Source organism: Schistocerca gregaria, chromosome 1 (assembly GCF_023897955.1).
Source record: "Schistocerca gregaria isolate iqSchGreg1 chromosome 1, iqSchGreg1.2, whole genome shotgun sequence".
Classification (NCBI taxonomy): Eukaryota; Metazoa; Arthropoda; class Insecta; order Orthoptera; family Acrididae; genus Schistocerca; species Schistocerca gregaria.
In genome coordinates this window covers 321,842,873-321,864,089 of record NC_064920.1, presented here as the reverse complement: position 1 = coordinate 321,864,089, position 21,217 = coordinate 321,842,873, and the positions used below count along the sequence as shown (strand labels likewise).

The 21,217-nt window shown below is 41.0% G+C and overlaps 1 protein-coding gene across 2 annotated transcripts in view; it reads right to left on the bottom strand.

Moving 5' to 3' along the window:
• LOC126343774 (protein furry) overlaps positions 1 to 21,217 on the bottom strand; it is a 1,073,323-nt gene that overhangs the window by 463,287 nt on the left and 588,819 nt on the right. For both annotated transcript variants that reach the window (XM_050001966.1, XM_050001967.1), the window contains exon 25: positions 19,893 to 20,021. In XM_050001966.1, coding sequence (XP_049857923.1) covers positions 19,893 to 20,021 — 129 coding nt within the window. The remainder of the gene's footprint in view (positions 1 to 19,892; positions 20,022 to 21,217) is intronic.

Here is a 21,217-nt window from a genome sequence, read left to right as displayed (position 1 = left end):
GGCACCGGCTCCTGCCAGTAGGCCACCACTTCGGCAGCGAATATGACTTTGTACGCTGACGGATCGTGCGCGGGATGTACTGTAACGTTGTTTGTTTTTCAGTGACCACGACTGTTTGCCACACGTCAGTGAAGAAGATGGAGCTAGCTGCTGCTGTGTAGAAAGTTCTTGTCTCGTACGAGTGCGATGCTGTGTTGTTTTAGTAGTTGATGGTATCAGACACAGGTTTCTGTCCACAGTTTATTTCTCACTTGGAAGCCCTTAAAATCTCCAATGTTTTTCAGTATACAGGAGAAGGATAAGCTAAAGATGAGACCCGCGTCCAGAACCGTCATCCACCAAGGCAACAGAGCATCGTATTCATAGGAGAAAAGGCTAGCTCCATCTTCTCCACTGGAGATCGTGGCAAGCAGTCGCGATCACTGAATTACAAAGAACATTACGAGACGTTCCGCCTGTGGCCCATAAGCCTAAAAAGTCACCTTTGCTGCCGACTGGGTAGTCTTGTGGCACCTGTAACTCCGACACTCTGTCGCTGGATGACGTTTCTGGACACGGGTTCCTAACCTCGATTTGTTCCTCAAGAGCAAGATATCCTCTACAACTCTTCGTAGTTTGTTGCAACATTTCTGGGACACCTAGCATATATATGATAGAGGGCTTACAAAGAACCAAAAAGGATCATATAAGCATACGGTCAATTTTTTATTTCTTATTTACAGATACTTTTTTGTTGTTACATGTTCGCTTCCTTTCTGTTTTTCTGATTTCATATTTTCAGCTTGGTTTTATGGGTATTTTTTCTTTCCGATGTTGTTCTTTTGGGGAAATGTTAAAGCCTTCTTATGTTTATCTTACTTTACACTGTACTAGTTAATAAACAAATCTTTTTAGTATTGGGAACACTACATGTAGTGGAAGCTTACTCTGCAGTTCTTATTAAATTTGTGTTTCATATGTACTGAACATTCTTTCCCCTCCAGGAATCTGATCAGTTATTTCTGAGAGGGACGCCACCGAACAAGAATGCGATGGCGACCTCATCTGGAGTCTGACATGCTGCCAAAGGAGTGGCTCATGCTCGGCCGTATTCGTATTGGACTAGGGTGTATTGTGAAACGTATTCTAGTCTTCCCATGGCGGCCATGCACCTGATTTGTTGACTTTCGCACTGCAAAGCGCCTGAAGCCAAACGTTTGTATGCTGAAAGATATGGTAACAGACATTTACCAAACAACAAGGCGTTCCAAAGACACATAAACGTCTTGTAGAGAAAGGTTCCTTTTGAGGAAAGGTCATTTCATCGTGGAAGACCAAATAGTGTCAGAAAACATTATTTAGAAGATCGAGTACTTTACACCATATTGAGGACAATAGTGACAGCAGTATCAGAGACATAGCACAAATTGAGAATGAGGGTCACGTGACAGTTTGGAACGTGTTACGAGAATAACGCCTTTATAGGAAACATCTTCAAGGAGTGCAAAGTTTTTCTGAACCAGATGTTCAACCCAGAAAAGCTATTTGCTTTTGGTTATTGGGGATGTGTGCTCAAGACCAGCATATTCTGTATACCGTACCACTCACTGATGAAACAAAATTTACCTGAATAAAGTGTAGAATTTTCACAACACTCGTGACGGCTGGATGAAAATCCTTTCACTGTTCTGAAAACAAGATCTCAACAGCAGTTTAGCATTATTGTATGGAGTGGCACCGTTGGGGACAGATTACCTGGACCTTTCATTTACCAAGGAACACTGACAGGCGCATACAGTGGAACATTTTAACATTTTTCTAGAAGACATTCCACCACACTTACGTCAGTATATGTAGTTCATGCACAATGAGGTACCACCTCATTTTGCTCTGAAGGAAGGAAAGAAGAATTTTAAACTAGTGTTTCCCAAGTAAATTGATAGGTCATGGGGCGGCAACATCTCGGCCTGCTCGATTTCCACATATCAGTCCACAGGACATTTTTTTTTGGGTGCATTTAAAGGACACAATGTATTCAAGAACTATTGCGAAGATTGATATTTTTCGCCAGCGGGTTCAAGGAGGACTTAAGCAGATGCAGCAGACATGCGGAATATGGATGCGAATAAGTTAACACAAATGCGGCGTTTAGAAGTTTGGGTTAGAGATCATGCTATAGATTTTGGACATTTCATATAGCCATCAGAAAGCAACATTTGAAAAGTAAAAATAATCATAGCACGAAGCTGAAATTTTGAAAACAAAAAGACAGAAACGGAGCAAACTCATAACAACAAACATGTCAGTAGATTAGAAAATAAATAAGATCATACTTATTTAAGAATTTTTCGCTTATTTTTAAGTCTTCTATCCGGTCAGAAATAGTCTGAAAAGACGAGAGAAAGTGTTCTTCCTTTGGTTTCCTAAAGCCGAAGTAGAGAGTGATACAAAAATTGGACATTGGACAGTAGTAAGGACCGAACTCGAGCCAAATGCTGAGAAGTCTTCTGCGCTATCATCCACGCTATGAGAACAACTGACACTAATTGTATGTATCTGGAGGGCAGCATGAATTTGTGCGCGCATCGGTCTGATTGACTAACTTCAATGCTAATTAACTCGGAAACAGCGCAACGTATTTTTTTCTACTTAACAATATATTCTGGTGTTTCGGCAGATATCAGCAAGCTCGTTTTCCACTGTACAACTGGAATCAACCCAAACAAATATTACCCATCTCGTCTGTTTGTTTCCCTCTACAAATAAAATGGTTCTTGAAGCTAAATTTTACCTGCCTATTCGGCACACTGGCCCTACGTTAGTCTAGTGCCATATTTGCTTTATCCACGTGTATTAACAGGGACAGTAAAACACGAAGAAAACCGGGCACTCCAGCAGAGACTGAGCAGCGCCATGCAGGCGGTACAAGTCAGCGCAGGCCAGAGTGGGCTGTCGTCGTTGGAGTACTGGTTATTCTTCTTGTTTTATTGCCATTGTTAATACATAGTGTTACAACGAATATCGCACTATACTATTTTGGAACCACTCTACCGAATAGGTACGTAAAATTTCGCTTAAGAAACATTTTATTTGTACAGGGAAACAAACCGACGTTTTCCGTCGACACTGGGAGTCGCATGAAAACCCTGATGAGTACTGTTTCCTCGGGCTGATTCCGGCAACACATCGAAAAACCGAAATTGCAAATATCAGTCGAACCACCATAGAAAATGCTCCTGACGACTCTTAGGAGGGCACCCTGTATATAAAAGGTGATTTCGTGATGATGTTATAAACTTCTAGGAATAACAGACTTGAGTAAATATACTAACTGGTCCGGAGACGATGGAGTCGACAGTGTTTAGAGAAAATACTTCTGATGCCTCTGACTGTGGACTTACCCTACTGCAAGCTCTTTGTTTCTTACATTAGGGGAGGAGGTAGTATGGACGAAACCACGAAAAATGCCCAGTAAATACGCGATCTAAAGTACATAGCTTGGGATCTATGAACATTTGCTCATCCTAACTGCACAATCTACCACAATGGCGTGGGTGAAGTCTGGAAGAACAAACTGATACAGGACACCTTTGGTCTATCAATACCACAAACAACTTCGTATTTGCCTACAACAGCCACCTAAGGTACAGTGCATGCGGCCACGTGAAAGACTAAAATCGTCCTGAAATATTAAAAGTCCTTTCTTCTTGTACTTACAAATGTAAAATTTGTTTAAATTTTATCTCTAAATATTGCGAATTTTAGCAGCATAATATTAACAATTAAATCTTTTGTTTATCTAGTCTTCTTATTACGAAACAACTGTACTCTTAAGGGTTGTTAGAATGAATGGGAAACGTAATTATTTTGTGCCTAATGTTTACAGAAATCTTTTTTCCATACATTCTCTGGGATGTTTAAATTAATAATGTTAGCAAACTAGCTAACTACGTAGATGACCTAAGAGATCGAGAGGATATCGAAAGCATCGCGCTGCGCTCATGTACTGTAGTTTAGGCTAATATTTAGTTACTGCTGATACTCGATTTATGGGCGTAGTTCTCTGCCTACAGTTTCGTCTTCCAATACTGGAGGCATAATCAGAGGCTTTAACAATTCATAAATCTGTTACAAACTTAAACAGGCTCGACGAGTATAACTGTTCATAAGCATCCACGCAACGGTAGATTTGTGACGTAAACAGACTACTCACTGAGATGGCGGAGTGGCGCCAATGTATGCTGTGGAGCTTGTGGTTGGGACGAGTCGGTACTGTTTTTATTTAGCACCAAGGCCGAAAACTAGTCTAATTTCACTCCTCCTCCTCTGTTGAAACTGTTTTTGGGCTTTGAATTTCCATGGCTTTCTTTACATCATAGCGTAGTAATTATTAGATATTGCTGGATCGGGAAACCACCAAATTTCTTTCTCTGACACTGCTATTTTAGCAAGATCTAATAATTACTACGCCACGATGAGGCTATAAAAATTCAGAAGCGACTTCACGATCTTAGGCAGAGGTCTGATGACGTCTCGAACCGACTGTTCCACGTATAGACGTAAACAGGTCAGGTAGGCTTGCTGAGCATGTTTGGGTTCTTAGGTTCTTAACAGCTTTCTGAATCGTTAAATGATCTGATAATGTCTCTAACATTGTAAGACAAAACATTAGGCAGAGAATTATGCCTTGGATCGCGGCCTTATGCACATAAATCAGAATATCAGAAAGAACGCAATTTTAGTTACACCATTGGTATATGGTAAATAGTTATCGTTTGTACCTTACATATCCAAGTTATATTTGTAAACTGCTCTCTGTGGTAAAGTCTTACATTACGGGGTGTGGTCTGAAGAGAGTCGAATCCTACTTTTTTTATTATAACGTCGGCACAGTATGCCACCGACACTCTCTCAACTGACGGTAGTTGATTTTTACAAGCAGAAGTTCACAGTCACAAAAATCCTTCTAATTACGCAAATAATCGAAGGTAATCGTAGCAAATGCTCCCAACTGATGGTAACAGTGAAATCCATTCCTCACACACACACACACACACACACACTCTCTCTCTCTCTCTCTCTCTCTCTCTCTCTCTCTCTCTCTCTCTCTCTCTCTCTCACACACACACACACACACACACACACACACACACACACACACACACACACACACACACACACACACAAAGAATTATGGAGGACACTCCTGTAACTGAGCTTCGTACGAAACACAAAACCCGCTGTTTCTAGATACACTGCATCGAAAAATGTTTAGGACCTATTGACACAGTATACAGTTCATAAAAAGGCACCACAGACTCTAAACAAGGCAATCTTTTTTCGTAGTTGGACACAACAGGTGTCGTGTGCAAAAAAAGTACAGTAGAAAAAGTTTTTCGTTTATGTTCAACAACGAAACACGAATCACATTTCCGGAAAAGGTAATAAAACTGCTAAAAAACGCACGCATCTAGAACTATGTGAGACATTTAATTTCCATTAAAACTAATTTTCCGCTACAAGTGCCAAAACTAATTGCCCGATTTGGTTTCTGTCTGTGGCAGTTTCGCAGATCGACTCTTCTGACATTCGTTTCACCAAGAATTTTGTTTGATCAGGAGGTCTGTAACAGGAAATTTCGTAATAGCGCCAATTTTATGCTGATTATGATGACAGAATGGGAATTATCGCTTTGCTACCCCCCGGGTGTCATTGATGACAGCAAATAATCCGTTCACGTGTTATTCCCCGCTCCCAACACTTATACATGTTTTCATTTTATGTAGGTAAGTCATTAGCAGTTGCTAGCTGCTTTACTCTGTAATAGCCTTCCTCCTCTTATATTCGCAGAGTTAATGCGTTAATTACATCTCGACGTGTATATCTTCAAGCAAGTTGATGTCAGTTGTGTAAATACTAGATGTTCAAGATACAAATGACAGATGTTATATTGTAACGCCTGTTATCTTCTTTCAGAGAGCCATCTAAGTTGTAACAAATTTGGTGTTGTTTTTCTCTGGTGTCAATGGGATTTTCTGTTCGTTTCTTTCTTTGCACTACTTCCTCTTCAAAATAGCCCCGTTAATTTCAGAGGCTGCGTCTACTGACAAAACACAAAGTATAGTTAGCTGACGCTGTAATCTGCAAGAGAATACTTCAAGATAACTGTTTTATATTATATTCCGCATCATCTCTCTCTCTCTCTCTCTCTCTCCCTCCCTCAACATTTTCAATTGTACTGACACCGACTTTCCCAACAATAGTCAATCATTAGCTGCTCGGTGTAAGAGATCGTACTCTTAAACTGTCAGAAAAGATTTAATCTTTTACTTCTTGTCTGTGGCGTTTTATGTGCAGAAAGGGTTTTCCACACGCCAGAGTTCCACGGTGTTTAATATGTCGATAATATTTTCTAGTTTTCTCTTTCTTAAATTATTTCGAATTAATATCTTGGTTCACTTATACTTGACAACTATTTAGTGTCATCTTCCCTTTATGACCTTGATGAAATGTCGTTCACTATCTAAGTACATTTTAGTTCTGCCTTCATAACATACGACATTTCATGTACTAGTTGTACATCCTGATTTCCATTTTACAAAACTGTGACGAACTTATCAGCATAATTAACCCATACCGTTATGATTCTACTTTTTTCCCTTTGTTCAAGTGAAATCTTCGGCTGATATTGCACTTAATTTGAGGCTTCTTTTTTGATTTTAGAAACCCAACACGAACATGTAACTTTCTTTTCCTCTTTAATGAGCATTCTTCCATTCTTCGTTTTCTTCGGTAGACGAAGTACGTGTCATATTTTGAAGATAAACTCCCGTTCGGAGTGCAAAAATGTGAAGGAATTTCGTGAGATCTCTACGACGAATCGGGACTCCTGGTTTTCATGGGATAAGAGCGTCAAGAAGTGTCATCCGGAGACACATGCCTACATGCGATCTTTTCACCAACCTACTTTCCGAAATTCCACGGAGGCTTAGCTAGACGAACACAAAACCCAGAATGCATAGATTTCGGGTCTAATGCCGGTACAGTTCGCAGTTCCCAACTGTGAGGAAGTTTAATATTCCATGTAATTTATCTCTAAATATCCAAAATTTACCAATGTTTTACTACTACAGTTTTTCTTTCAAAGTTATTATTGCGCCTCTTTCGTATCCTACAATTGAAACAGGATGTCTTTCCTGTAACATTTTCACATCTTATCATTTCACTTCTAGATTCTTCTTGCGATAGAACTTTTTCTTCTAGAAATTGTCGAAGCATGGTAAGACTGGTAATTTTTATTGCTATATAAGGAACGCACAATGTATGCGACATAATTTTACCAAGACAGCAAATTCGGCATGGATTGCAGCACTGGTGATTAAAGCGAATGAACATTGCGAAAAGGGCACGTATTAATGAAGTTTCATTCCCTGGCACACCAACAGGTCCGTATAATAACGCTTTGTGACACCTTTGTTGAGTGAAATTTTTTTCCGATGAAAAACAGCTTGCAAGTACTATAGTTATCTGGTAGATTTCAGGCGTCTTATAGACTCAAAAGACTTCGTTAGTGTCACTGGAATATACAAGAAACCATGTTAATTTAGCTTTCTGTAATAAAAATTTTTCCTACTGCGATACAGCTTTTGAGTAGTACACAGAAATGAGTTAACGACTGGCACGAGCTGACCTTTCCCACATATTCCCATGGATATCCGATCTCGCTTTCTGTAAACAAACGTTATAAAATGCGCAATGAAGTATCTGAAATCTGCTAGGATATTACGCTTGTTTTCAAGACTTACTGAATAACGTGAACTCGATGAAAGGATCAGTGTTCGTGTCTGGTGAACACTAATTGGCGACTCACATAAACACAAATTGACAGGAAACGTTAGCGACAGCCCCGGACATTTGCACAAGCGCCGCCCATATACCCCCTTCCAGCACCTACCCCCCGCCACACCAACCAAGAGCGCATCGATATGATCTTTGGTAGTCCTCGTCGCTGTCGTCTTTTTGTTTTACCGCCGTTGTTCATACTAGCAGTGTTGTGCTGTTAGTACTTCTTAGCAGTGTGTGTAATACTGTCAAAATGAAACATAGATATGCACTCTCAATAAAGTTATCATACACAAGGCACCTAATCTTGAATTTTGTGGCCAACTGCTGTCAAAACTGATATCTAACAGACATTAAAGTACGATAAGATGTGTTGGAATGACACTGACGAAATTATGTACATATGTTTAACAATAGGAAGCTCTAAAGTCTCAAACACTGAAGAAGAACTCAAAGTAATGGCTCTCAGCACTATGGGACTTAACTGCTGTGGTCATCAGTCCCCTAGAACTTAGAACTACTTAAACCTAACTAACCTAAGGACATCACACACATCCATACCCGAGGCACGATTCGAACCTGCGACTGTAGCGGTCGCGCGGTTCCAGACTGTAGCGCCTAGAACCGCTCGGCCACTCCGGCCGGCCTCAAAGTAATGTCGTGTCTGCTATAAGCAAGCAGTCATAAGAGTTCAGAAGTAAAAATTCAACCATTACAGAGGCAAATATTAATGAAGAATGTCACAGTATAAATATCTGACTGCTTGCATTACGCATTTCTTCATTATCCCACACAGAAACAAACCAAGACATCGACTTTGCCTTGTTTATGCACAACATTGACTTTACACAATCGAGATAATGGACAGCATCCTTGGCGATACTACCAATTAATATTTCCCAACAGAATTTCTTACACTACGCGAGGTGACGGAAATCTTCGCTCACTCCAGGTAACAAATATAAGATTTTTTGATATAGTGCAGATGAAAGCTCATGAAATAAAAAAGACAGTGTGGATACTATTTTTATTTTTTTCTTTCTAATTGATGATTTTTCAACTCGCATATTAATGAACATATTTCTAATTCTTTTCACAATGGTACCGGAAAAACTATATTTCGCACCAACTACTGATTTTCTCCCTTGTCATGACTGGCATATCTGTGATACGAACAACTTTGATGTTGGAACATGCGGCAGACCATGGGCGGAGCTTAAGATATGGATTGGTGTGGAGGGGGGTGATTGGGAGGGACTTGTGCACCGTCCGGGGCTGTTGCTAACGTTACGTCAAATTCACCGTAGCGCGAAGATTCACTTTTGGAGTGACGACGGCGTTTCCTCGTGGTGTCGCCTAAACAAGACATCGAAAGCTTTGGGGAACCATTCTGATTGACAACCGTTCAACACTTTTGCACTCTCTGTAAAGGTTAGTAGGAGGTCCATAGCACTTCGATAGTAACTCGGACGCGGCCGACAGCATTCAGTTGGCGCGACATTATGGACAAGCAAGAAATCCGTGCTTAAATTTTTAGTGTGATTTTAGACTGGAATTTTTATCAACTGTTCTTTCTTTTTGAAGTTTGGTTCGACAATTTTTTAGGCTGTTGCCTGCACGAGTGTATTCCTTGACATGTTAAATGTCGCCACGCCATACGTTTTGTTTTAATCACTATTTTTTCCTACGTCTACCGCGTATGTGTCGTTGAACCTAGAAAAGAGCAAACATCATATCACGTCAATAGATAAGTGTATCCACTGGCAGCATTTAATGCAGTGCTGCATAATTTCAGTGTAATACCACCTCCTCCCATGAACCATGGACCTTGCCGTTGGTGGGGAGGCTTGCGTGCCTCAGCGATACAGATGGCCGTACCGTAGGTGCAACCACAACGGAGGGGTATCTGTTGAGAGGCCAGACAAACGTGTGGTTCCTGAAGAGGGGCAGCAGCCTTTTCAGTAGTTGCAGGGGCAACAGTCTGGATGATTGACTGATCTGGCCTTGCAACATTAACCAAAACGGCCTTCCTGTGCTGGTACTGCGAACGGCTGAAAGCAAGGGGAAACTACAGCCGTAATTTTTCCCGAGGACATGCAGCTTTACTGTATGATTAAATGATGATGGCATCCTCTTGGGTAAAATATTCCGGAGGTAAAATAGTCCCCCATTCGGATCTCCGGGCGGGGACTACTCAGGAGGATGTCGTTATCAGGAGAAAGAAAACTGGCGTTCTACGGATCGGAGCGTGGAATGTCAGATCCCTTAATCGGGCAGGTAGGTTAGAAAATTTAAAAAGGGAAATGGATAGGTTAAAGTTAGATATAGTGGGAATTAGTGAAGTTCGGTGGCAGGAGGAACAAGACTTCTGGTCAGGTGACTACAGGGTTATAAACACAAAATCAAATAGGGGTAATGCAGGAGTAGGTTTAATAATGAATAGGAAAATAGGAATGCGGGTAAGCTACTACAAACAGCATAGTGAACGCATTATTGTGGCCAAGATAGATACGAAGCCCACACCTACTACAGTAGTACAAGTTTATATGCCAACTAGCTCTGCAGATGATGAAGAAATTGAAGAAATGTACGATGAAATAAAAGAAATTATTCAGATAGTGAAGGGAGACGAAAATTTAATAGTAATGGGTGACTGGAATTCGAGTGTAGGAAAAGGGAGAGAAGGAAACATAGTAGGTGAATATGGATTGGGGCTAAGAAATGAAAGAGGAAGCCGCCTAGTAGAATTTTGCACAGAGCACAACTTAATCATAGCTAACACTAGGTTTAAGAATCATGAAAGAAGGTTGTATACGTGGAAGAACCCTGGAGATACTAAAAGGTATCAGATAGATTATATAATGGTAAGACAGAGATTTAGGAACCAGGTTTTAAGTTGTAAGACATTTCCAGGGGCAGATGTGGACTCTGACCACAATCTATTGGTTATGACCTGTAGATTAAAACTGAAGAAACTGCAAAAATGTGAGAAATTAAGGAGATGGGACCTGGATAAACTGAAAGAACCAGAGGTTGTACAGAGAGAGAGAGCATAAGGGAACAATTGACAGGAATAGGGGAAAGAAATACAGTAGAAGAAGAATGGGTAGCTCTGAGGGATGTAGCAGTGAAGGCAGCAGAGGATAAAGTAGGTACAAAGACGAGGGCTGCTAGAAATCCTTGGGTAACAGAAGAAATATTGAATTTAATTGATGAAAGGAGAAAATATAAAAATGCAGTAAATGAAGCAGGCAAAAAGGAATACAAACGTCTCAAAAATGAGATCGACAGGAAGTGCAAAAGGGCTAAGCAGGGATGGCTAGAGGACAAATGTAAGGATGTAGAAGCTTATCTCACTAGGGGTAGGATAGATACTGCCTACAGGAAAATTAAAGAGACCTTTGGAGAGAAGAGAACCACGTGTATGAATATCAAGAGCTCAGATGGCAGCCCAGTTCTAAGCAAAGAAGGGAAGGCAGAAAGGTGGAAGGAGTATATAGAAGGCTTATACAAGGGCGATGTACTTGAGGACAATATTATGGAAATAGAAGAGGATGTAGATGAAGACGAAATGGGAGATACGATACTGCGTGAAGAGTTTGACAGAGCACTGAAAGACCTGAGTCGAAACAAGGACCCCGGAGTAGACAACATTCCATTAGAACTACTGACGGCCTTGGGACAACCAGTCCTGACAAAACTCTACCACCTGGTGAGCAAGATGTATGAGACAGGCGAAATACCCTCAGACTTCAAAAAGAATATAATAATTCCAATCCCAAAGAAAGCAGGTGCTGACAGATGTGAAAATTACCGAACTATCAGTTTAATAATCCACGGCTGCAAAATACTAACGCGAATTCTTTACAGACGAATGGAAAAATTGGTAGATGCAGACCTCGGGGAGGATCAGTTTGGATTCCGTCGAAATGTTGGAACACGTGAGGCAATACTGACCTTACGACTTATCTTAGAAGAAAGATTAAGAAAAGGCAAATCTACGTTTCTAGCATTTGTAGACTTAGAGAAAGCTTTTGACAATGTTGATTGGAATACTCTTTTTCAAATTCTAAAGGTGGCAGGGGTAAAATACAGGGAGCGAAAGGCTATTTATAGTTTGTACAGAAACCAGATGGCAGTCATAAGAGTCGAGGGGCATGAAAGGGAAGCAGTGGTTGGGAAAGGAGTGAGACAGGGTTTTAGCCTCTCCCCGATGTTATTCAATCTGTATATTGAGCAAGCAGTAAAGGAAACAAAACAAAAATTTGGAGTAGGTATTAAAATTCATGGAGACGAAGTAAAAACTTTGAGGTTCGCCGATGACATTGTAATTCTGTCAGAGACAGCAAAGGACTTGGAAGAGCAGTTGAACGGAATGGACAGTGTCTTGAAAGGAGGATATAAGATGAACATTAACAAAAGCAAAACGAGGATAATGGAATGTAGTCAAATTAAATCGGGTGATGCTGAGGGAATTAGATTAGGAAATGAGACACTGAAAGTAGTAAAGGAGTTTTGCTATTTAGGAAGTAAAATAACTGATGATGGTCGAAGTAGAGAGGATACAAAATGTAGACTAGCAATGGCAAGGAAAGCGTTTCTGAAGAAGAGAAATTTGTTAACATCGAATATAGATTTATGTATCAGGAAGTCGTTTCTGAAAGTATTTGTTTGGAGTGTAGCCATGTATGGAAGTGAAACATGGACGATAAATAGTTTGGACAAGAAGAGAATAGAAGCTTTCGAAATGTGGTGCTACAGAAGAATGCTGAAGACTAAATGGGTAGATCACATAACTAATGAGGAAGTATTGAATAGGATTGGGGAGAAGAGAAGTTTGTGGCACAACTTGACTAGAAGAAGGGATCGGTTGGTAGGACATCTTTTGAGGCATCAAGGGATCACAAATTTAGCATTGGAGGGCAGCGTGGAGGGTAAAAATCGTAGAGGGAGACCGAGAGATGAGTACACTAAGCAGATTCAGAAGGATGTAGGTTGCAGTAGGTATTGGGAGATGAAGCAGCTTGCACAGGATAGAGTAGCATGGAGAGCTGCATCAAACCAGTCTCAGGACTGAAGACAACAACAACAACAACAACAACAACAACAACAACCTTATTCCAGCTCAGAGTTTATAAAAGCATTCTCACATAACTCGAGAGAGATAGCATTGTGTGCTGCCTCACTGAAAGTGAACATTCTCAACGACACTTCATGCCAGGCGGGACTTTGCATCCACCGATTACCCATTGCTAGTGTTTCGGAGCCCGTGGTATATCTGTGCGTGCCCTGCGGTTGGAAGTACTCGTGCAGACGATCCTAGGTGGTACGATTCGGCAAAGATAGTGATTCCCCTGACTTGACGCATGCTTCCTTGCTACTTGCTGTTACGATCTGGGCATAAAATTACAGTGATAGTCTGTCTTTCCCTCGACGTTCAGTTGATTAATAGGATATGATAAAGTTAAAAAGGTAATAGGATACGTGTGTCTGAAAGTTTCGCTCTACTAGTTTAGAGCCGTATAGAGGCTGCCATATTAGTGTTGACAACCTGATACTGGGATATCGAAAACATGACGGTCGCTGGAAACGGGATAATTTTTGAAAGTCTCTTCGGGTTTGCTGCCGGATCCTAAAATCAACTTGACTCGATATTACAGCGATCCAGCTGTTCGCCATCTTCAGGAAACTGCTGCTTATGCTGATGAGTCCCGCTGAGAACTGACGCTAGGTTGCAAATCGACGTCCTATATAGGCCACCGTTCAGTACACGGCGCATGCGCCGCCGATCACAGTTTCTGCCTTCCAAAACAAGGAGGTGGCGCCGCCCTTAGTGAAACACTGGTGGCAACGATATATCGCAATCAAGGCCGCACCGAAGAACATTCAGTTTTGATGCGAGACAATACAGGATTCCACGTTTTGCTAAGAAGAAACCCATTGTCTCTGTTGATTATATTATCAGTCAACCTAATTTCAATCGCCTCTTTATACACGCTGTTCCAAAAGCCGAAAATTTTGGCAACCACAACAGTTTCCTCAAATTTCATTTTGTGTCCCTCATTTACGCAGTGTTCTGCTACCGCCGATTTTTCCGGCTGTTGTAGCCTCGTATGTCGGCGATGTTCCACACACCTGTTTTGCACTGTGCGAATAGAACGGGCAACGCAAGCTTTCCCACATTGACACGGAATTTTGTACACCCCGGGTTTCCTAAGCCACAAATCATCCTTCACAGAACCGAGCAGCGCCCTAATTTTACAAGGTGGACGGAAAACACTCTTAATGTAAAAATTCCTTAAAATTCGTCCAATCTTAAACAATAAGCCTCCAGCATAAAGAAGAAAGGCCACAGATCTATGATCCTCTTCGTACACCTCCGGAGATGGTCCAAACTCCATAGCCCGACGAATCTGCTTCTCGGTGTATCCATTTTCCTTAAAAACAGTCATCAAATGCTCAAGTTCTTGGGTTAAGCTGTCTGCGTCGGAAATGGCATATGCTCTCCGTACCAAAGTCCTAAGGACGCCACTACGTTGGTGTGGTGGATGACAACTCTTAGGATGCAGATACCAATCTGTGTGTGTCGGCTTTCGGTGAACACTGTGTCCCCAAAGTTCCATCTGGTTTTTTATAAACCATTATGTCTAAAAATGGAAGCATCCCATCATTTTCAACCTCCATAGTAAATTTGATACGGGGATGAAGACAGTTGAAGTGGTCCAAAAATCTGTTAAGAGCATCACGTCCATGCGGCCAGACGAAGAAGGTGTCGTCCACGTATCTCCAGAAGCACGTAGGTTGCAAAGCTTAAGTCCTCAGTGCCATGTCCTCGAAGTCCTCCATAAATAAACTGGCGAATAGGTGACAAAGGACTACCCATAGCCACTCCGTCATTCTGTTCAAAATGTTACCATGAAATAAGTTAGTGAGTTTCGATGTGGTATCCCTATTTACACGAGTTCCTCTGGAAGAGTCCCTTAGTTTGATCAGTGAAAAACTGGATGAAGAGCTGGTGAAGCTTTGTCGTCATATGCTGACCTCCACGTATTTTTTATTTAATGGTAACATTTTTGAACAGAATGGTGAACATAATGGCTATTAGGTAGATAGTCATAAGGTTCTGGCTGATCACCGTGTATTACTAGACGGGTAACCCGGCTCATGGCACACAGTCCCAGTTGCAAGCTGCCTATGTAATGGTTTCCAGGTGTAACAACAAGTCTGATTTTCAATATTTCATATAATTACTAAACGAATTAAAAATTGAAACGCTGTCACATTCTGATCTTTAAAGGGTTAATATTATGTCAATATTTTAACAAAGTAAGACAAAAAGTGCAGTTAATAATTATGTATAATGGGAAATCAAATAACATGTGGAAAACAGTAATTGTATATTATTTCAAAAGCTGTTAATACGTTTATTACTCTCTGGAACAGTCAAGGCCTTCATGGAAAAGTGTTTTACAGTTGCCTATGGAACGAATGTTTTTTCTCAGGGCTCCAAAAATATGAAAATCGCATGGGGAGACATAGAAATTGTGTGGAGAATTTGTAAAGGCTTCCCAGCGAGACTTCTGCAGCGTAGTCGGAAGAAGAGCACACCTGCTCGGGGAAAGTCATGATGACTTTTTTAACAGCAAGGGCCCCCTGCTTATTGACTTTCTGGAACACGGTATCATGTTTGAAGCACAGCAGTATGTGGGCACGTCGCAAAACCTGAATTGTGCCATCAGGTCCAAACGCCCAGGAATGTTGACAGACGAGGATAATCCCTGCCCACATTCTGTCAAGTTTGTTTCGACTACGCTCCAGAAGTTTCGCTGGGAAGGCCTTACACACCCTCTACACAGTCCCGAACTCTTCCCAAGCGATTTGCATGTTTTTGAAGCTCTGTAGATATACATTTGTGGTTGTTGACTTCCTCTGGACGAAGAGGTGCATGCCTCGGTACAATCATGATTCTGCAGCAGGCAACCACAAAAATCTTTTTCCACTGACCGACTTGTCTGACAGTGGGATAAATGTACTAACAGTAACAGCAATTCCTTTTGAAACAGTAGACAGTTTACTCATTTTTCCATCTGTCTAGTTTTCATTTGACTGCCCCGTAAATATGGCCCCAGGCAGCGTAACTAATGACACACAAATTACCCAGACAATATTCATCCAGTATTTGAGAATGAGAGCAATTAGACACTTACAAAAAACTTTGCACACAATTTCAGACTTTTAGGAACCTTTCTCTTGAAGACATCCGTCACATGGCGATAGGAAAAATGTTTAATGCTCACTACAGTTTTTCTGCTCGTGTACGAAATCTCCAGTGTCATCGCTAACACATCTGTATAGTAATTAGAAGATTGTTTAATAATGTGAATTCAGTTCATTAAAGAGTCAGGGTTTTACTGGTACTTAACTTAGGTTATAGATGCCAAGGACACAAACAATGAGATGCATTATAATATGAATAGTAGAGGGGATGTCAACAGGAAGAGCGTGCACTGTTGCCAGATCTCATGGCGTAAACGCGACGTGTCACATTCCTCTCCCACCCTTCTAGGCCGTTGGGGTGAGGTAAGAAAGGTAGGAAATTCAGATGCGCACTATCGCATTGGTTGGGCGAGCTGCATGGTAGCCAGTCTTCCATGACTTTAGGAGGCTACGATTTAAGATTCACCTTATCTTAATTACAGGCTGCCCCACGCGCTGTCAGATACATTTTCTAAGCTGTTTCAGTAGATATTTGCAATTTGTAGCTGGCATCGCCCGAAACAAATGCTGCTGATCACGTCTTTCATGCGATGCCCAGTGACACCAAAATGTGTCAGTTGTTTTCCCATCATGTACAAAATGATTCTGAAGTGGAATTTTATGTACCATTCAAAAGAGCAGTTCTAAATTAGTCTAGTGTTGTATTCGTTTAATCAATATCTATTAACAGAGACATTAAAACATCAGGCATAATCAGAACTCCAACAGAGCATGTGGCAGCACACACAATAGCAGGCACAAAACAATCTTGGTGTTAGATGCCACTAATCTATCACCCTCAGATAAGTACCAAGTAGTTCATATATGTAACACAGACATCATCCAGACTATTATGAGTGTATCCTCAATACATCTCAAAACAAAATGTCACCATTGTCATGGGATTCCACAAATTTGTTAATGATGTAAGAAGTCTACCACTGTAGAAAAATAACGATAAATGGAAATACTGTTGGATGATGGCGTCATTGGGATGTAGCAATTACAGTATGACAGGTGCCGATAGCAATAAACAAACTGCATATCGAAATTAGGAAGAAGAAAGTTGGGAGTGCATATGCTGTATATCTCAAATATTGTAGTTTTAATGGAACGTTTGTTAATGGCAAGATATAGTGAAGGGTAAATTAATAGCTCTCCAGAATGATGACCAAATAAGCATTGCTGTTGCACCTTTAATTATACATTGTTTAGTATAGCATCTGCAGACGGGCATTACTTTGGGCAACAGTATCTTCCTGTGAGGTGGAAACACACTTCCACAGCTACGTTTCGAGTTGGGAAGATTTAAGTGTTTAATACACGTATTGTTCATTTTTCCCATGTGCTATTCGAGACTGAAATGACTTTGATACCGGATTTCGGGAGGGACAGCATATATCTCCTACCACAGGGCAGTGCGCATGTGCGTAGTGCTGAATATTTGAGAAACAAACCGGAAGTGTAGTTTACAGCCTCTAGGTGACATGCGAACGGGATTTGTGACGATTTTTCCTATTACAGACAAGCTAGCCTGACAGTTGTTTGAACATATGGCACACACGGAATTCCCCGGGCTGGTTTCTCATCTATTTGTTATGGCATTCTGCGCATTTTTAGGAGCTTAGTGTAGAGTAAATATTCGCAGTGATTCTCTTGGAATCCAGTCCCGATGCAACAGTACCATAGACTTTTGATAACCACTTCTTTTGTGAACGAATTACATTGTCCTAAGATTTCCTGGGCGCAACATCTGCTTTTCCTTTACGTCGTCATTCCACTTTAGGCCCTGACTCCTAGATATTGTACAGTATTGTTTCCAGCAGTAGAGTAAAAGAGGATTATTCCATTTTTTCTCCTATGCATGCACATTATGTTACATTTATTTAGTCCGATCTTTGATTCTGCAGTCTACCGACATTGATAATTTTCTTGTAGCAACAACCCCTTCAACTTTGCGTATCACGGTAAGTAGCATGTATGTCTTTTGTAGACAAACCATTACTGTCCTCCACGAACCTTATACTTAGGTTTTATATTTAGTGGTGCATTTGTATTAAAGTTAGACTTATACTGTAGCTTGACAGTTACATTATATCACTGTGCCGTGAAGCGATACATACAGCAAAATCTCGATCTATTTGCAAAGTTTTAGATAATCGTGATCCTACAGAGGAATCATTGAGCGACTGAGGTATTCTGACAGCTCTTCAGAGAGGCCCTCCCCTACTCCCTGGCTCTGAGCACTATGAGACGTAACATCTATGGTCATCCGTCCCCTCCCCTACTCTATCTACACTTTTCTACAATCTACACTATTTACAATAGATGACATCATACATATGATATACTGCATAAAGCTCTGCCCGGACGATGCTAACGTGAACCAAAAATCAGATGACATCATGGGATATGTAGTGGAGACCACTTCCATCATCTAGCCTCGTCCTACCTGCGTGCTGTCCTAAGCGACATGCGTCTCTGTACTCTGAATCAATCTCTTCATTTGTGCAGATTATCAGATAGCTTACAAAAGAGCACTGTGTTGTTTTTAACAGTGTTCGGCAATTTGTCTACTGGGACAATAACAACAGATGGAAGTTGACTGCTGTGTAAGTAAACCTTCGAGACAATTAAGAACGAGAAAAGATTATAAACAGAGTTCTGCCTGCCTACAGTTTTAATTATCTGCCTATAAATTATGTGGAGATTGTTCATGCAAATTCCAATAAAGACGATATAAGTATTATACAGAAGTGTGATATTAATTTCGACACCATACCTAAAACCCACTGTCAAACTGATGAAGGGTGTTTTGAAGTGAGGGAGGAGTCATTCAGATACATTATTTCGTCAAGGCTCACTATGATGCTGCCCGAAAGGCACAGGGAGGAAGGTTTGTGAAACAAAGCAGTTGCCACCATCACGGCCATCGCCATCATATGCCGCTGAATTAAAAATTAAAAAATTATACCAGATTCGCCTTAATATGTCTGGTCATTCCATTACACACCAAGACATTGTTCTACTCCCTCGCTAAATTGCTAAGTGTATTGACAAAACCAATTTTGCATACAATAAATGCAGTGACTGCTCTTCCCAGTCACTAGTTTCTGAACAAATAAAAATATTTCTTTCTACAGCAGTGCAAAAAATATTACAAAACTTTGCATTGCTGCTCACCCACGTAGCACTCTTTTGTGTTAGATTGGACAGTTTTAAACATCCGACCTCCCTCAATATGAAAAATGGTTCAAAAGGCTCTAAGCAATATGGGACTTAACATCTGAGGTCATCAGTCCCCTAGACTTACAACTACGTAAACCTAACTAACGTAAGGACATCATACACATTCATGCCCAAGGCAGGATTCGAACCTGCGACCTAGCACCCGCGTGGTTCCGGACTGAAGCGCCTAGAACTGCTCCGCCAACGCGGCCGGCCCCTCAATCTGAGTTTACCATTTATAACTACATATACGAGGGGAAATGACAATTACAGTCGAGTGGTGGAAGAAACGTCGACACTTTCTGATGAACATTATAATCAAACTGATAGAAAAAATGTACAGATACCATGTGTAATTTAACAACTGGAACGTTGAGCAATGCTGCCGAGATAGCGTGTACAGAGTATATCACAAATGTGTCCAGGGCAACGAAAACATGTTTGCACAAACGATGTATGAGTCGAGACGATAATTTTTACAGCTTCTGTAAGTGTCGCTATGAAAGATCATTCACTTTTTTAAACAAGCTCTATACTATATCGTATATCCAAAGCAAGTCAGAGCACTGCAAAGTGTCGGGGCTAACCTGAGAACATGGGCATAGTGAGCTCAGGGTGGAGCTGCGCCAGCTGTCGGGACAGGTACATCTGCGAGCGGCAGTACGTCGTCGACAGCAGCAGGTCCAGTGTGTCCCTGCCACGGTCTGCCGCGCCACCTGCAACGCACAAACAATAGGAGGATTCTGTGAATAATTTAAATGAGGAAACTCAAAGATTTAGTTAATAATGTACGGCTACGATACGAAGTTTCCTTCTTCAGCACGATCTCGAACAGGAGCGAACTTCCGTCGTTTATTCCACAGGAAAAAGGAAGATTGTAGTTAAACGTCATGTCGACGACGAGATCATCACAGATGGAGTACAAACTCAGACTGCAAAATGATGAGGAAGGAAATCGGCCTTGCCATTTGTAAGGAACCTTCTCGGTTAAGGAGTTTAGGGGACTCTGGTGAAACCACGAGAAATCCAAAATGTCGAAGGCCGGACGGGTGTTTGAACCGCCTTCCTCCAGAGTACTACCCAAGCGTCATCCTGCTGCGTCACCTCACTCAGTTGGTTATTCCGCTTGACCTACAGATACTGCGCAAACCACTGAATAGTACAAACGTGGTTGTGACATACAAGCGGTCAAAAAGGTCCCACTTCAATTGTCGGTGTTAGGCTACTCGTAAGAGAGAGAGAAAAAAAAAACTTCTGATGTACCACGTGAAACTAGTTCTGTGCGTAATCCTCGATACGTTATTTCTCAATTACATCTCACCGCCACTAAAGTATAGCATGAAGTGTAATTTTAATTACAAATAAAAGTATCTTAAGAAGAAAGAATTATGTAATTACTTCAGGAGTTAAAACTATTGCTACAATTTCACCGTTACTAGTTAAGGTCGATTGTCTACAAAGTGAAGTAAATGGTCTAAGTGTGCTGTCAATGCACATTTTTCAGTAAACTTAACTTGAACAAACAATTTTTGAAACTGGGCAAACACGAGCTTGAATTATTGCTATTGCTGGGTCTGCAATTAATATTTGTCTAGTACGTTGCTGAGTATATACGGAGATGTAGCTAGTATTATATCAATATTTTGAGTCACAGAACAACTAAAATGCAATGGTAAAAAGGAAAGTGACGTGTCACACGCGACACTGGAGACCCACATCTGAAAACATATTCTTGCGAAATATGTAAACACTTACAAACACAAAGGCGAAAACAAAGCTAAGCTGGAAAGTTCTATACTGTGTCGGTATCTGACAGTTTCTTGGTGCACTCTTGTCGGCCACTGTAACAACTGATAACAACTGTTGTGAAGAGCCTAACCTTGTTCGTAGTGTTGAAGCGCCGTTAGTAAGT